The following is a 14725-nucleotide window of genomic DNA, read 5'->3' on the forward strand; positions in this document are numbered from 1 at the left end:
CCCACCCCCGCGGGCGCCGGGCGCGGAGGCAGGAACCCGGCCCCGCGCTCGCCCCGCAGCCGGCGGTGGAAGAAGCAGGCGGAGGGGTATGGAGGTCACCCGGCCGGAGGCGCCAGCGCCTGACCCAGTTTAGGGCGCCCCGCGGGCATAATCCCCACTCGGACCGAACTCGCGGCCGGGCCCAGGTGCGTCGCGGAGCAGGCCCTGCACTTCTGCCTCAGAGGAGGGGCCGGCCTAGGTAGGAAACACTTCCCTTCCCCTGCCCGCGGGCGTGCACCGAGCTCCCGTCTTCCGAACCTCGCCGACGGTCGTGCAGCCTGCCCCTTAAGCTCTCTGCCAAGCTAAAGATAGGATGCAGGCCCTTGGGCCGGGCCCACCGCGCTGGGCTGTTCCAGGCTGCGGTCGGCCGTGTCTTCTGCCCAGGGGGTGCAGCGTGCCCCGGCAGCCTCTGCCGAGGGCGGGTGCGAAACCAGCCCTGCAGAGCGGGATGTTGCCCGCAGTCTGACTTGTGTAAATCCTCGTTGTTTTGACGTGTTAGTTTTTTTAAATGAACTCATACATATGTTTTGGTTTTGTGTATTCAGTAATTCAGTATTGACGTGGACAAAATAGGGTTTTTTGTACCGGAAACGTTATGGAAACATTTAGAAGTTGAATAAAGTTGAGGAGTATTTGGTTTAAGATTAGTAAAGTAGCTCTACTCTAAGAATAATTTTCATATGGAGTTTAAGCCTTCATATTGAGATGTCCACCCTAATACAAGGATCTGATGTGATAGCTGCTTAAAAAGTATTTATTTCAGTAATGTTACAGGAGAGGGAAACCCAGTATGTCGGTGTGAAACGGGAAGATGCACTACACTTCATTGCAGAGTTCTCAGGCCTCATCGTTGTGAGGAATACAAGGGGTGTTCCTATGACTCTTGCTGGATAAGAAACGTTTACATTATCATTTCAGACTTCATATGCTTGTCAGTGAGAGATAAAAGTAGAGATGCAAATATTAATTTAAAAATAGAAAGTTGTACCTAGAAAAGTGAAAGCTAAAAATCTACTTAAAAGTCTAATGTTTATGCTACTTCAAGATCTGTGTAACCTAATAATAAATTATTTTCTTCCGTGTTGCTTATTTTAGAAAAGGAGCTATAAATAGAAAGCAGTTTCTGTACTTTCTTCTTAAAAGTTTCTTTTAATTAGAAAAGTATGTATTGTTGTTGCCTTTTCAACAGCATACTTCCATATTCTCTATACTTTTTTTTTTTCTCCTGATTAGAAATCTAGTGTACTAAATATATGGACTAGTAAGAGATGTAGAGGATGTTTGTCTTCATGTAAACAGATTCTTAAAATGGGAATTTTTGTAGGCTTTTTTAAAAGCTTAACAGTTTCATAGGGGCTAATTATGCAATATGTAGTCTGGATAAGAGATAATATCTTTAAAACTTGCGTATCCTAGTAAGATAATTTTATACCTTATAAGTTGCACAGTAATCTTGTGATGTGATTTTTTGTGTGTTGTATAATTTCTTTCTGATTTTAATATCTGTTTCTTTTAGGAAAAAAATGAAAATATTTTCTGAGTCTCATAAAACTGTTTTTGTTGTGGATCACTGCCCGTATATGGCAGAATCCTGCAGACAACATGTTGAATTTGATATGTTAGTAAAGAATCGGACCCAAGGAATTATACCTCTTGCACCCATTTCAAAATCACTATGGACCTGTTCAGTGGAATCATCCATGGAGTACTGTAGAATAATGTATGATATTTTCCCTTTCAAGAAACTGGTAAGTTGTTCTAGCCTTACTACATATGGTACTTGATAGTATAGGGGATATTTTCCCATTTTAATGAAGTCTTAATATCAGTAGCTGTTGGTTGCATTAAAAGGTCAAATATAATTTATTATATACAAATGTCTTTGAGCTGTTGATAAACTTTTAAATTGGTTTGAATAGTATATGAATCCCATTACATATTTTTTGGGGGGAACTTTCATTGTCTTAATGTCACTTTGTGCGAAACATGACAGGTGCTTTAAGATAACTTACAGATTTATTATTATGTTCTCCTGAGCTGTATGTTTACAAAAGCTTGAGTGAGGTATTGTTTCAAATTGAATTTTGTTTCTAAACACACTTGGTAGCACTTATTAAGGTTTTTATAGTCACCTTTTGAAGGAATCCTGGGCTTTAGGAAGAAGTTGGACTGCCCTGAAGCAACCAGTTTGAAAAAGGGGGGGCTTCCTAGCACACAACTCTTTGTTTAGAAAAGGAAATACCTGGTGGGTTCTGTAACATTGTATCATAAGATAACTAATATCTGGTTTATTATATCTCTTCTCATTATTGAGTAAACCATTGTCCAATGCCCTAAAGGTTAGTTCCTCTTAAAAAAAAAAAAAAAAGACAGTTAATCAACCTTGTGACAGTGATATTGGTACAAACTATTGGTGGTGAGATACTGGCTGTGTCCAGAAGCTGGGCAGTAACAAATACCTCCGGTAATTCAGTGATTTGATACATCAGCTGCACCGCCTTGATGGATTCCATGTCCTTGTTCTCAGATAATGGATGTTTAAACTAGTTCAGAGCATTTGATATACAGTCAAGTCTCCTTATGGGATTATATCAAGTGTACACCTAATGGACTTGAATCAATTGGCTGAACTGGAGCTTGATGTGGTATGAGAAACTGTAATTGAGGTGGAAGGTGTGCTTCCTCGTGACTTTTTTGTCATCTTTAGGACATACTTTGTGATGTTTATTAAATCTTGCTAGATATTTACCCATGTGATCTACAGTGACAGTCTTTGGAGAATGGTTTGCAATATTGCAGTATTTATTTTGTAGCTATTTACTGAAAATATTATGTGATGATTAAAATACTTCATAATACCCTGCAGTGTTAATTTGATCTAGAATATAGCAGGAGTGGCTGCTTTTTGTGGTTTTATTCTCTTAATCTTTAGTTTGGCTTGTCATTCTATGTATCTCCAGAGCATCATAAGACAGAGTTGTAATTCATGTTTGTTTGGATTTGGAAAAGTAGCCATAATGGCTGTTACTTTTATGATTGGCTGTTATTTACATGTGGTTTTTTGATCCTTTTAGGTGAATTTCATTGTGAGTGATTCTGGGGCTCATATCTTGAATTCTTGGACTCAAGAAGATCAGAACTTGCAGGAGGTATGCTTTTTGTAACTGTTCTTCTGTAAGTCTAGTTTAATTGTGGAGTAAATAGCAGATTCTTATGATGTTCAGTAAGAAATAATTATGGTTAATTAAAATGTTGGTGGATCTGGTCTGAAATTATTACATAACAGAATTTTTAGTAGCCTGTGAGGCTGGACTATTCTACAGACAGTTTTACGTAATTTAAAAAGAATCCAAGAGCTTTGAGTGTGGAGTTAGGTATTAAAATAAATGTTATAAAGAAATTACCTATGTATTTCTTCTGTTGTTTTGATGATACTTCTTGAATTTTAGAATTGGTGGGGTTTTTTACATTTGCATGATAGGCAAATAAACCATGATAAAAAAAAGTAAATATTCTCTTTGCTCTTATTTTGTTTCATTCTGAATGGGCTTGTCCTCTGAAAAACTTACATTGGGGAGGAACTGAATTTCCAAATTCTCAGAAAATAAAAGCAGATGACAACTGATAATGTTAGAATTTCTTTCAGGTATTGGATAAAACTTATTATAGCCAGGTATTTTTCTGTAATAAATGAGCGTTCTCAGTGTTTAGTTAATAAGTGAATTGCAAAGGATAGTTTAGGCACAAATGTTTTCCAGCAGGCTGGTAACATAATAGTCTTTAATTGCTTTGTTTGGTTTTCTCTCAACAATATTAATTTACATGTAAAATAAGTTACAATGATAACTTTTCTCTTAACTGATCATTTTAACAAATGGCTGGGAAGTGACTTTCAATAATTTTTTTAACTAGTTGATGGCAGCATTAGCAGCTGTTGGGCCGCCTAATCCTCGGGCAGATCCAGAGTGCTGCAGCATACTTCATGGTCTGGTTGCAGCAGTTGAAGCACTCTGCAAAATAACTGAATACCAGCATGAGGCTCGAACCATGCTCATGGAGAATGCAGAACGTGTTGGAAACAGAGGAAGAATAATCTGTATTACTAATGCAAAAAGGTGTGTATGATAATGTGCTTCTACCATTTAACAAAAAGTGATTTCATACCTTCTTAGCACTCTTTATTTGATTGTCATGAATTAGTGCCCTAAGTAGCTGGCTTTTTTGTGTTCTTTGATCATTTCTTGCCTTATTTATGGAGGTCTGTTAAAGTAACAAACCAAAAATTTCCCACTTGAAGTAGGGGAGAGCATTTAGTGTCATGTTTCTTTGAACAGGAGGATTGATTATTCTGCATTTAAAAAATAAAAAATTTCTTTTTAGTGACAGTCATGTTCGAATGCTTGAGGACTGTGTTCAGGAAACCATTCATGAGCATAACAAGCTTGCAGCTAATTCGGATCAGTGAGTATACTTTTTACAAATGTAGTTTCTCTTATTCTGCATGTGCCTGTTGTATCCTCTGTGAAATATGTGTATCTTTGCCACTTAAAACTTACTCTAATAAACTGTTTGAATGCCTGTGTGAAATAAAGTGCTAAATCATTATATTGTTGACTTAGAGCTGGTATACAATCACAAGAAACTAACTTTTCATTTCTAAATTGTGTTGCCTGACACTTCCACTCCCATTGAGAGAAAGGAATTTATTGAAATACAGGTTACATCTTCTCTGAGTAATAATTTTTTCATGTGTTTTGTCTAAAACTGTTTGGCCTAGGGATTATGTATTGCCTTGTAAAGTATACAGTAGATTGAGATCCTGTTCTTGGTTACTCCTTAGGCACTTAAACAGCAGAAGCAGGAGTCTCCTGTATTTACTTACTGCAATTGCAGTCTTGTGTGTAAAGAATACTGCCTCAGAATCAGGTTCTCAGTTCACTGTAAAGACAGAAAAGTGGTCTTGTTCTTGTAGGTAGAGATATGGAACAGTAACTTCATTTCTCCACATTTCCAGCTGCATTGGAAGATAGGCATGCTATTTGGATAGCTGTTTTCATGTTCACTGGAATCACCTGCGCACACCCTTGAAGACACAAATCCTCTGTAGTGTCAACTTTCAGTTGAGTGAAACTGAACAGATTACATGAGTTAAGGATCTGTTCCATTGATATGTCCAAAAAGTAACACAGTGCTACAGCATCTGAAGACCTAGAAGTGTTACACTTTTTATTCTGATAAAAACTTATTTTGTATACAATCATAAAGATGCGCTACAACATAATCTACAGACTGCTTTTAGAGAGAGCATGTTGCAGTACATATTTATGATTGTATTCTGGGAATGAGATGAATCTTGGGAGAGTTGATCTAATTCCTAGGAGATAGTCTACCACACTGTACACTGAATAGAATGTTTTTATTTAAGTCTAATGCAGATTCAGAAATGTGAATTGGTCTTAATCCACACTTACCCAGTTGGTGAAGACAGCCTTGTTTCAGATCGTCCTAAAAAAGAGGTAAGGAGCTTAAAATGAGAAAATTTATCCAAGGATTAGGAACAGTGTCAGGCTCCAAATAGACTGCAAATTAAGGATTCAGCAATAAAGTTTTGCGGCTCTGCTTTCCAGTAAGGTGTAGGAAAAAGTGCAGGTGATAATTCTTTGAAAAGTTGCCATCTAAAGTGTATGCCTTGTTGTCTTGGTTTGTAGTCTTTGTGAATACATGGTATCCCCTTTTTCCATTTCACTACTTAAATTTCTTTCATAATTAATTCATGAATCATTTTTTTGTGAAGTAAGCCCATTAATGCCATAAAATGGTAGTCTTAGGGTTGTTTTTTTGAGAATGTATATTTAGGAACGTAGTGGAAAACCATCAACTACTTGGTATGTTGAATAGATTAGTTGAGTAAATTTCTTGCTATTCATGCATAACCCACTAGGTAGCACAGGCTCTGCTTTCCCAGTTATCTGTTACTGAATCATGTGGATATTATTCAGCACTGCATGTTCCATGTTATCCAGATAAGCATGTTAGCATTTTTAGCCTTTTGGTCAAACGATTTTCTCATTAAATAAATGAGCTTTTGTGTATAAATTCTATTGTTCCACTGTTAGCAAATAGAATGCCTTTTTAATGAAAAGTGCTTCCAAGTGAAAGAAAGGGTAACATATTCTAGAAATGTAGAATATACTCGAAGTTGATCAAATACTTGAAATAGCCTACAGGTACTTTTAAAGATTATTTTACAAGAAGGTGAAAGGATGCATATAAGAAACTGTTCTATATATTAACATCTCAAGTGTTCAGTAACAAAAGTACCTGTGCTCTGTGGACTTGTATGCTTAGTTGTGGTTGTTTGAAACCAAGTACATACAAAATATTTTGTAATTAATCTGCTCTTCAGTCTGCACTGCTCATTATTTCAACATACTGTCTGTATAAAAGACAAAAGAAAAAGTCTTAAATACGAAAGGCATCTAGTCCTACATATTACTTCATAAATAAAAAGGACTGTAATAGCTGTCTTCCCTGAGATTTTCCACAAACTCTTTTGTAGTTACGTTAAAATGAAATGTGAACAAGAAGAGAATAAATTGACTACTACTTTCCCCTGTACAACATTCATCTTTGTTACTGGTTTTTTGGTTTTTTTTTTTTTTTAAAGCCTAAAAACAATGTCCTTGTTGGCCAGGAAATAATCAAATGCATCTTATGACTTGTTTGTTTCTTTTCTGTATGTATGATTTACTTACACAGGTAGGCTTATAAAAATTACTTTGTGCCTGTTAGCAGGTAAAATAGTGAAAAACTAGGCCCAGAGCTGCTATTAAGATAATTTCTTCCCCATGTTGTGATACTGATTCTTCCAATTAACAATTAATGACTTGAGTTTTTTAGCATACTTCTAATTTTTTGACACTTTGTACCAACTACAACTGTAACAACTGGCATAACCTGCAAAATTCTGGATGAGAAATAAGTTTTGTTTCTTCCTCCTTAGTTTCCCATGGTGTGGGCATTTTTTGGGTGGTAGTCTTATCCTCTAGCCAAATTTAGCCATATAAACATTCTTATTTTAGAGTTTCAAATTAATCATACTGTTACACAATACTAGCTCCTAATCCATTAATACTATTAATACTACGTCAATTTATTTTAGCTTTCACCTGTTCTAACCAGTGAAGTGCACAGTGTCCGTGCAGGGCGGCATCTGGCTACAAAACTGAATGTTTTAGTACAACAGCACTTTGATCTGGCTTCAACCACAATAACGAACATTCCCATGAAGGTAATACTGTGTCTATAGCTTTGCGCTAATTAGCTACATCATTTCTAAATTTGTTTGAAAATTTTTAATGTTTATTTTAATTGAATTTTTACGTTGTTTTTCTCTCCATGTCATATTTTGTTTTTTTTATTAGCCCACATTCAATGTCTGTGAACAGGTTAGTAAAAATAAAGGGGGAAAAAAGTAAAGAGGGACCACAGAAGAAAATGTTGTATTGCTGAATCTCAGTTTTTGATGGAGCAATACAAGTCTTATTTCAATGCTGTTTGTATTTTCGATACATACAGGCTTATTTACCTCATTACTCTGTGATTCTTTCGTTATTTTCTAGTTGTGTTTAGATATTCTTGACCCTTGTGCATTATATTGGCATAGTGAGTCTTTTTTTCCCTGTTTCATTATCATGCCTATCCAACATAAAGGTGTTTGTAACTAATAGCTGATTTTTAACTAAAGGTTTTCCAGTATGTCTTACAGTTTGAAGATCCATAAACCAGAAATGGGGACAGAGGATGATAACTAGTTAAGAGATATTAAATTAAACATCTTCTGTTCAGTGTTGTTTATGTCCCTATTTTAAATTTTTGTTTTTATTGCTACTAGGAAGGAAATCAGTGCAACTAAGAAATTCAAGTATTAAGTTTACAGGAGTTTTCTGATCAGGCAGCAAGAAACAATTGAAACAGAAGTGTCAGTATTCAAACAAGCAAGAAGGGCAGGGGCCGATCAACCTTCCTGTATTAAAAAATTAGTCAAGTTTCAATACTGTTAATTGTTACTTGCATCATTGAAAACTAGGAATATTGTATGGATTTTATAAGTTAAAATATGAAATTAAGAATTATTTTAACAGCTTTAATGAAACTTTGGCATGGGTCATGTTGTAAATGTGACTTAAGTTTGCAAATACCTTGTCTGTAACTTTGACCTATGTGTTGCTGGTATGCCTCTCCCTTCTGCCTTTGTCCTTATTGTAATAGACTCTGGGTTCTCTGTGCTTTTTCTTTTTTCTTTTTTTTTTTTTTTCAAACTTGGAATAACTTACCAAGACTAATGTTCTGTTTTTGCTAGTCCCCTGCAGCTGTTTAAAGATGTAGTGTCCTCTTCACAGACCTCCATATTTTTGAGTTATAAACTTGCAACTGCAAGGACAGTTTTTATATATCTTAAGTGCAAGGAAATGATAAGGTCAAAGTGTGGATTTTTTGGTTTGAATTCTTGAGATTTTTAGTTATAAAAAGCAATTGCCAGTCTTCCGCAGTGACCATTTGTTGCTGCTCAGTAAGTTGTAACTGCTGGTTATATTCAGTATGTCATAGGCTTCCTTAACTTCACTAATTAAAACAAAAGTAGTTAAGCCTATTTTTTACCTATATTTTACACTATGAACTCTGTATATGAGTTTTGTATAAAGAGGAAACCACAGTGTCTCATAAAAGGAAAAGAGTAAAAGCAGATAGCTGCATCTTTAAACAGGTCAAAGCACAAACAGTTTCCTCAACACTGCAATCCTGTTGTCTGATGCACTTTGGAGACTTTGTTTTCTTCTGGAGTGAAAGGCAAATGTAGAATCATTCATTTATGAAAACAGGGACTTCTGACTCAATTATGTTTATTCTTTTTACCTTTCTCTTTTAAAGGAAGAACAACATGCTAACACATCAGCCAACTATGATGTGGAGCTGCTTCATCACAAAGAGGCACATGTTGACTTTTTAAAGAGTGGTAAGTAGAAATAGTCCTCTAAAAGTGGCTTTTGATCAACCTGGAAGTATTCACAGAGAAAGATTGCAAGCTTCAAATTGATGTAAACTTCAGGCATGATTAGCATATTTTAAGTTATGCCTTACAACCCAAGAACTTGATTTGTAATGTTGGCATTGGAGTTTTACTCATTACTGGCATATTTTAATGCAGTAATAAGGATATAACAATGAAAAAACAGGTCAAATTCATCAGTCAAGGTTTCACATACGTTTAGGAGATTTGAGAGGCATGTCAACTTACTGAGATATAAAAAGTAGATGAGAGACCAGATGTGCAGGGATTTTACGAAACCTCTTGTGGGTATTTCTGGAAAATATTCCTTCTGCAATTTAACTTTTAATGTCTGTTAATAATAGTTGACATCACTTACATCTCATGGCCTGTACATGGCAGTAATTGCTTTGGAAAATACTATATAGTTGTTTGGCTTTTGCGCTTTCTTCTTGTATTTGAAATACCTAGTATTCTTTTTGTAAATTTGAAATTATCTAGTATTTCTCTGAACTTGTGTCAGCATGTTGAAAGCATAAAACTTTGTTGTAGGGGCTCAGAAATAGTTTCATAATACTTGCTGGCTCAAGGAGTAAGTCTGCTAGTAAAAGCCGAAAGCGAACTCCAACTGCAATTCTGTTTCACGTTTTTTCCAGTGGAACTTTGAGATTACACAATCTAAGAACAGACTTTTTAAATTTTGGTTTCTTATATTTGTTTTTAAATAAAGCTTTCAGCTGTAATAGCTCATTCTAGGAAAGTTAGAATTCAGTTACATTGATCTTTTTTTCTGTGAAACGTTGCTGGAGAATTTTTAGATTAAATAAATTTGACCTTTAGATAGTCAGACATTTTCTAGAATCATTTTAGTTATTTTAATTTAACTGAAAAAAAACTTTTTTGCAAGTTACCTGCATGATTAGTAAGCAAATCAAACTAATCTTTTGTGAGTAAATGTCTTTTGATATGAAATAAAACCTCTTACATTAAATATTAGACTAAAGTCTAATATATTGCATACGGTGTTGCATGCTGACATGTGTCTTATTCCAGTTGTGGAATTGAGCATATTGTTTGACTATGCTACTGTAATTCTGAAACTTCATGCAACACTCAATTCTTTCCTGAGATAATGTGAGTCGAGGATCATGGAGAATTGCAAAACTCACTAGCAGAAACTTAGCTTAATGTAGTGAGGAGTATTGATGCCTGGTTTAAGGCTCTTGGGTGGTTTTTGCCAAAGCAGTTACCAGTGAAATGTTGTATGAAAGTATTTTAATGATAAACCATCTACTGCCAGTATAACGTTGAGAGATGTTCAGATTAAACATGACATAGCAAACATACTGGATGGTGAGAAGGAATCCCAGAAAGCTCAACTTGTCAAATGTGCCTTTAGATCAGTTTCAGTTTTGATTTTGGAATATAATATGTACAAGAAATTATCAGCTCTGACATTTGTTAAGGGTTCTAATTTGTGTGGAAAATTTAAAGAAGATATTTTCTTAAAATTCTAGACACTTGAGAAGAAAAAAAAGCCTCTTAAAACATATGTGTAATTTTCAAAATGTTAAATCATACCTATGGAACATTGGAGCTGCAGTATTTTGTTTGCTGAATTGGTTTTTAAAATACATGCGATGTCTGCTGATTTTAAAAGGCTATTTTTTCAACTGCCACTGCTAATAACTTTTTTACTTGTTAGATCTAACTTTTTAAAATTAGATTACATTTTGTATATGTTCATGTTGTAAATATTTTGTATATTAAATGTTGATGAGATTTTTTTCTGTAATAAAATATGGTTGATCACACTTTTTATTACTTCATATTGCAGGTGATAATCATATAGGTGGCAATAGCAGAGAAGCCACATATAAAGAAACTGTAACATTAAAATGGTGTACTCCTCGAACAAATAGTGTAGGTAGGTAACATGGTATCTTTATGAAACTGATCATCTAACTTTGTGTTGAACACCATTCTCTCTGTACACTAATAAGAATCTGAACAAGGACATAATTCTCTACTTGTTAATGCTTGCTTTACCTTTTGCTTTATAAACCTTGCTGCTGACTTCACCCTGGTTTACTCATGGTCATATGATGCTCTCCTGATCTTGGCTAATCAGTGGTTTGTGTAAGAGGTGAGAATAGTAGTAATGTTTTTCTTGGTGGCTTTTTTCAATCTCTTTAAGTATCATGAAGTGGTTCCTTAACTGCAATGTTCATTAATAATTTGCTCCTCCCACAGGGCCAGTAATACCTTGTCAGTTCCACAGCTGTGCTTTTTTAACATGGCAGCTTTGACACATTGAATTTCTTTCAGTTTTAATTCTTGTTTTGGGGTGGGAATCAAAGAACTCTCTTTAGTGTAATCTTTAGAGTGCTAAGTAACACTTGTAAGGAAGTTAAATGTATGAAATGATACTATTGGTAGACTACTGCCTCTAAAATCTGAGTAAGGGTGAGATTTCTACCCAAATCTGTAAGTGAAAGTGAAAGAAAAACAGGGAAGATTTGGGGCAGCATAGGAACCACCTGACCCTTCAGTGCATGCACACTGTAGACTGTCAGCAAGATATGTTGACTCTTTGACAGAAATGTAGTTAAGAGGAGGCTGACTCTATAGTGAGAGAATTCAGGAGATAAAGAACTAGATTTCCTGCTGGAAATAGGGCTTGAGAATGTGTTAAATTCTTGCAGTTGAGGGTACTGTAATGATTGCGAGGAGATGGTGAAAGGAGCAGACATTTAAATCAAGAGACAGCTAGACTTAGTTTTGCTGACTGTGAAATAGCATCCTCGTCTTCCTTGCATTTTGTGGCGGTTTTTTTCTGTATGTGAAACTACACTCTCAACTTTCTTTCTACTAATTTATTTTTCAGAATTACACTATTGCACTGGAGCGTACAGAATTTCACCAGTAGATGTAAATAGCAGACCTTCTTCATGCCTTACTAACTTTCTCCTTAATGGTAAATTTTTGTCTGTGACCTCATTATTTAATGTTTTAATTGTTAATATGGTGAATAGAGCACTTATCACATTTTGGTTTGTATAGCAGTAAATGTCTATATACTGTAAAAATGTGCAGTTTATTTGAACATGTCATGTAACAGAAGGAAGTTGTTAAAGGTAAATGGAATGTGTTCTGAAACTTAACGATGGGAGGAAAAATGTAAAGAAGGAGGAAATACTGAATTCTGGTAGTTCTTATCTGAATCCAGATGTAGAATACTTTTCACTTTATACTATTCAGTAGGAAACACTGCTTTCAGTAGGTGATAGTGCACTCTATCACAATGCTTACTCTGACTATGGCAAAATATTAGCAATTTATGTCTATGACTTTTAGCAGATGCTGGGCAGCCTCAAAACTTTTTAACTGGGTTATGACCATCTAAGTGTGTTGGTCAGCTGAAGCAGACATACCTATGTGTACTGGGATCAGTCAAAAAGCAGGTTAGATTTAGTTATCTTTTGCTTATTTGAAAGATCTTGCCCATTGCCATGAATAATCTTACTATAAGAGGTAGCCATTTAAATATGTGTTAAAAGGTAAGTCAAAGTTTTCTTCCAAACAAGTAATATGTAGTCAATGTTAATTAAATGTGGGGGGTTTTTTTACAGTTTGCAGACAAAATTGCATTACAAACATCCTTCTAATGGGATGTTTTCTCCAGTCAAATCATTTGAATGTCTAAATGTGCAGTGGTGTTAATAAACACTATAACTTTTATGTATTTTCTCTAAATATTCTGTACTGAAAAGTATTTGGAGTAATAAAAATGGTTAGAACCAAAATTAATAGTGTATTTCTTCTAATCTTGTATTTTTGTTTCATCGTAAGAAGCAACCTGTTTGGATAATACACCCTTTTCTGCTTAGTGTATTTTAATGGAAATAAGACAAAGGCAGTTTTAGTTCTCTGTCTGAAAAAATTATATCCGTTTTAAGCATTAATGAATGGTATCAGTTGATACCTTTATATTCAAGTAGGTTTTGTTACTCTTTAGAAGTTGCTTTTAATGAGAGTTTCTGTAGTAGGGCCGGATAAGTTTAGTGTACAGCATAATCTGTAATAATTAAAAATAGCAAACTACCCTCACACAATGTACCATTTTGATGTCTTAAATATTTATTTTTTCTAAGAATATAATACTCTACAGAGAAATGATTGGTTGGTCCCAGAGAGAGGCTTTTTGATCTTTCTGTGTAAAATTTAAGAGCATACACTGTTCTGTGTACAGACAGAGTAAATACTCAAAGGAGATATCTGTTTCTTATTCAGCTAGGTGAAAACACAATTTTAATGGATTCAGAGCCTTTCTGGCTAGGTACAAACCTGTATTGAGTACCTGTAGTTTTTAATTTAAAATTGCAGCACGCAGTAACTGATGAAACTATTCTTATTTCCAAAAGGTCGTTCTGTTTTGTTGGAACAGCCACGCAAGTCTGGCTCTAAAGTAATTAGTCACATGCTCAGCAGCCATGGAGGAGAAATTTTTCTGCATGTATTAAGCAGCTCGCGATCAATTCTAGAAGATCCCCCATCAATTAGCGAAGGGTGCGGTGGAAGAGTCACTGACTATCGGATTACAGTAAGATTCTTTTTTTTTTTTTTTTTTTTTTTTCTTAAGTTGTTGCTTATCTCAGATGACAAGAGATGTAATGAAATAGATGTGTAAAGGTAATGGTATGGTTTTTGGAGACCTGAGTGGATTGCAGGGTCAAATTGTTTCTCTTTGTACTACTGATGCATATTTAGTATGAAGTAGTACCTCTGCTTATTGTTCTGCCTGCTTCATAGAATCCTTTCTGTGTCAAGGAAGTGTTTGCCTCCTTATGCACTATGAGTATTTAAAGTTTGTTCTGATTCTAGAATAACATTCTTCTTGGCAAGCTTTTTCTGTGGGCTGGATACATGTAGGACTATATCCTGCTTATTGTCAGAAGGGTAGATTGCATGTAAATGGCTTGTACAGTAAATAAAAAATATTAAGTTGTCAGCTCTGAACCCTGGATATGTAGCAGACAAATCAGCTGGCATTTGTTTTGATTTTTTTCCCTTTATCTCTTTCAACACATCGTTTTGTATCTGTTTTAAGCAATCAAAGTGGCTTCCAGAAAAGCATAGTAAGACTCTTACCATACATGAAATACCTTGCAGATCCAAAAGGTCTCTTCATCAAGAACCTTGCATCAGTTGTAATATAAAAATATGGGTTAAGTTTTCTGTTTGTCCTGAATAATATACATCTGAAACTAGAAACAAGGCTCTAGTTGTTAGGCTTAAATTTATCAATGGGGATGGTACATGGTTAGTGATAAGCAAGACTATTCTGTTTCACCCACTCAGTGAAAGTTACTTTGTTAGAGAAATGCCTAACTGTGTCTTGTTTGGTTATCATTAGGATTTTGGTGAATTTATGAGGGAAAACCGATTAACTCCTTTTCTAGAGCCCAGATATAAGATCGATGGCAGTCTTGAAATTCCATTGGAACGTGCAAAAGATCAGTTAGAGAAACATACTCGTTATTGGCCTATGATTATTTCTCAGACTACCATCTTCAACATGCAAGCTGTAAGTACCCTGGGGTTTGTAACCTTTTATTCTGTTCAAGATTGTTTCAC

At 35.2% G+C, this 14725-nt stretch overlaps 1 protein-coding gene across 5 annotated transcripts in view; it reads left to right on the forward strand.

The window, feature by feature from the left end:
• The first annotated feature begins 6 nt into the window (after nucleotides 1-6).
• Nucleotides 7-14725, forward strand: part of INTS13 (integrator complex subunit 13) — a 31213-nt gene continuing 16494 nt past the window's right edge. For 3 of the 5 annotated variants that reach the window (XR_003400191.1, XM_026866605.1, XM_026866616.1), the window contains exons 1-13: nucleotides 7-238; nucleotides 1556-1787; nucleotides 3114-3188; nucleotides 3952-4154; nucleotides 4420-4500; nucleotides 5465-5555; nucleotides 7202-7330; nucleotides 7464-7487; nucleotides 8971-9055; nucleotides 10926-11015; nucleotides 11976-12065; nucleotides 13513-13691; nucleotides 14505-14675. Coding sequence is in view for 4 of the 5 variants with exons in the window: in XM_026866605.1 (XP_026722406.1) it covers nucleotides 1563-1787; nucleotides 3114-3188; nucleotides 3952-4154; nucleotides 4420-4500; nucleotides 5465-5555; nucleotides 7202-7330; nucleotides 7464-7487; nucleotides 8971-9055; nucleotides 10926-11015; nucleotides 11976-12065; nucleotides 13513-13691; nucleotides 14505-14675 (1443 nt within the window). In the remaining variant the exon portion in view is untranslated. The remainder of the gene's footprint in view (nucleotides 239-1555; nucleotides 1788-3113; nucleotides 3189-3951; nucleotides 4155-4419; nucleotides 4501-5464; nucleotides 5556-7201; nucleotides 7331-7463; nucleotides 7488-8970; nucleotides 9056-10925; nucleotides 11016-11975; nucleotides 12066-13512; nucleotides 13692-14504; nucleotides 14676-14725) is intronic. The other 2 variants (XM_026866623.1, XM_026866631.1) reach the window with 1 other exon arrangement.

The sequence above is a fragment of the Athene cunicularia genome (genome assembly GCF_003259725.1).
Source record: "Athene cunicularia isolate RWA chromosome 1 unlocalized genomic scaffold, athCun1 chr1_part2, whole genome shotgun sequence".
NCBI lineage: Eukaryota > Metazoa > Chordata > Aves > Strigiformes > Strigidae > Athene > Athene cunicularia.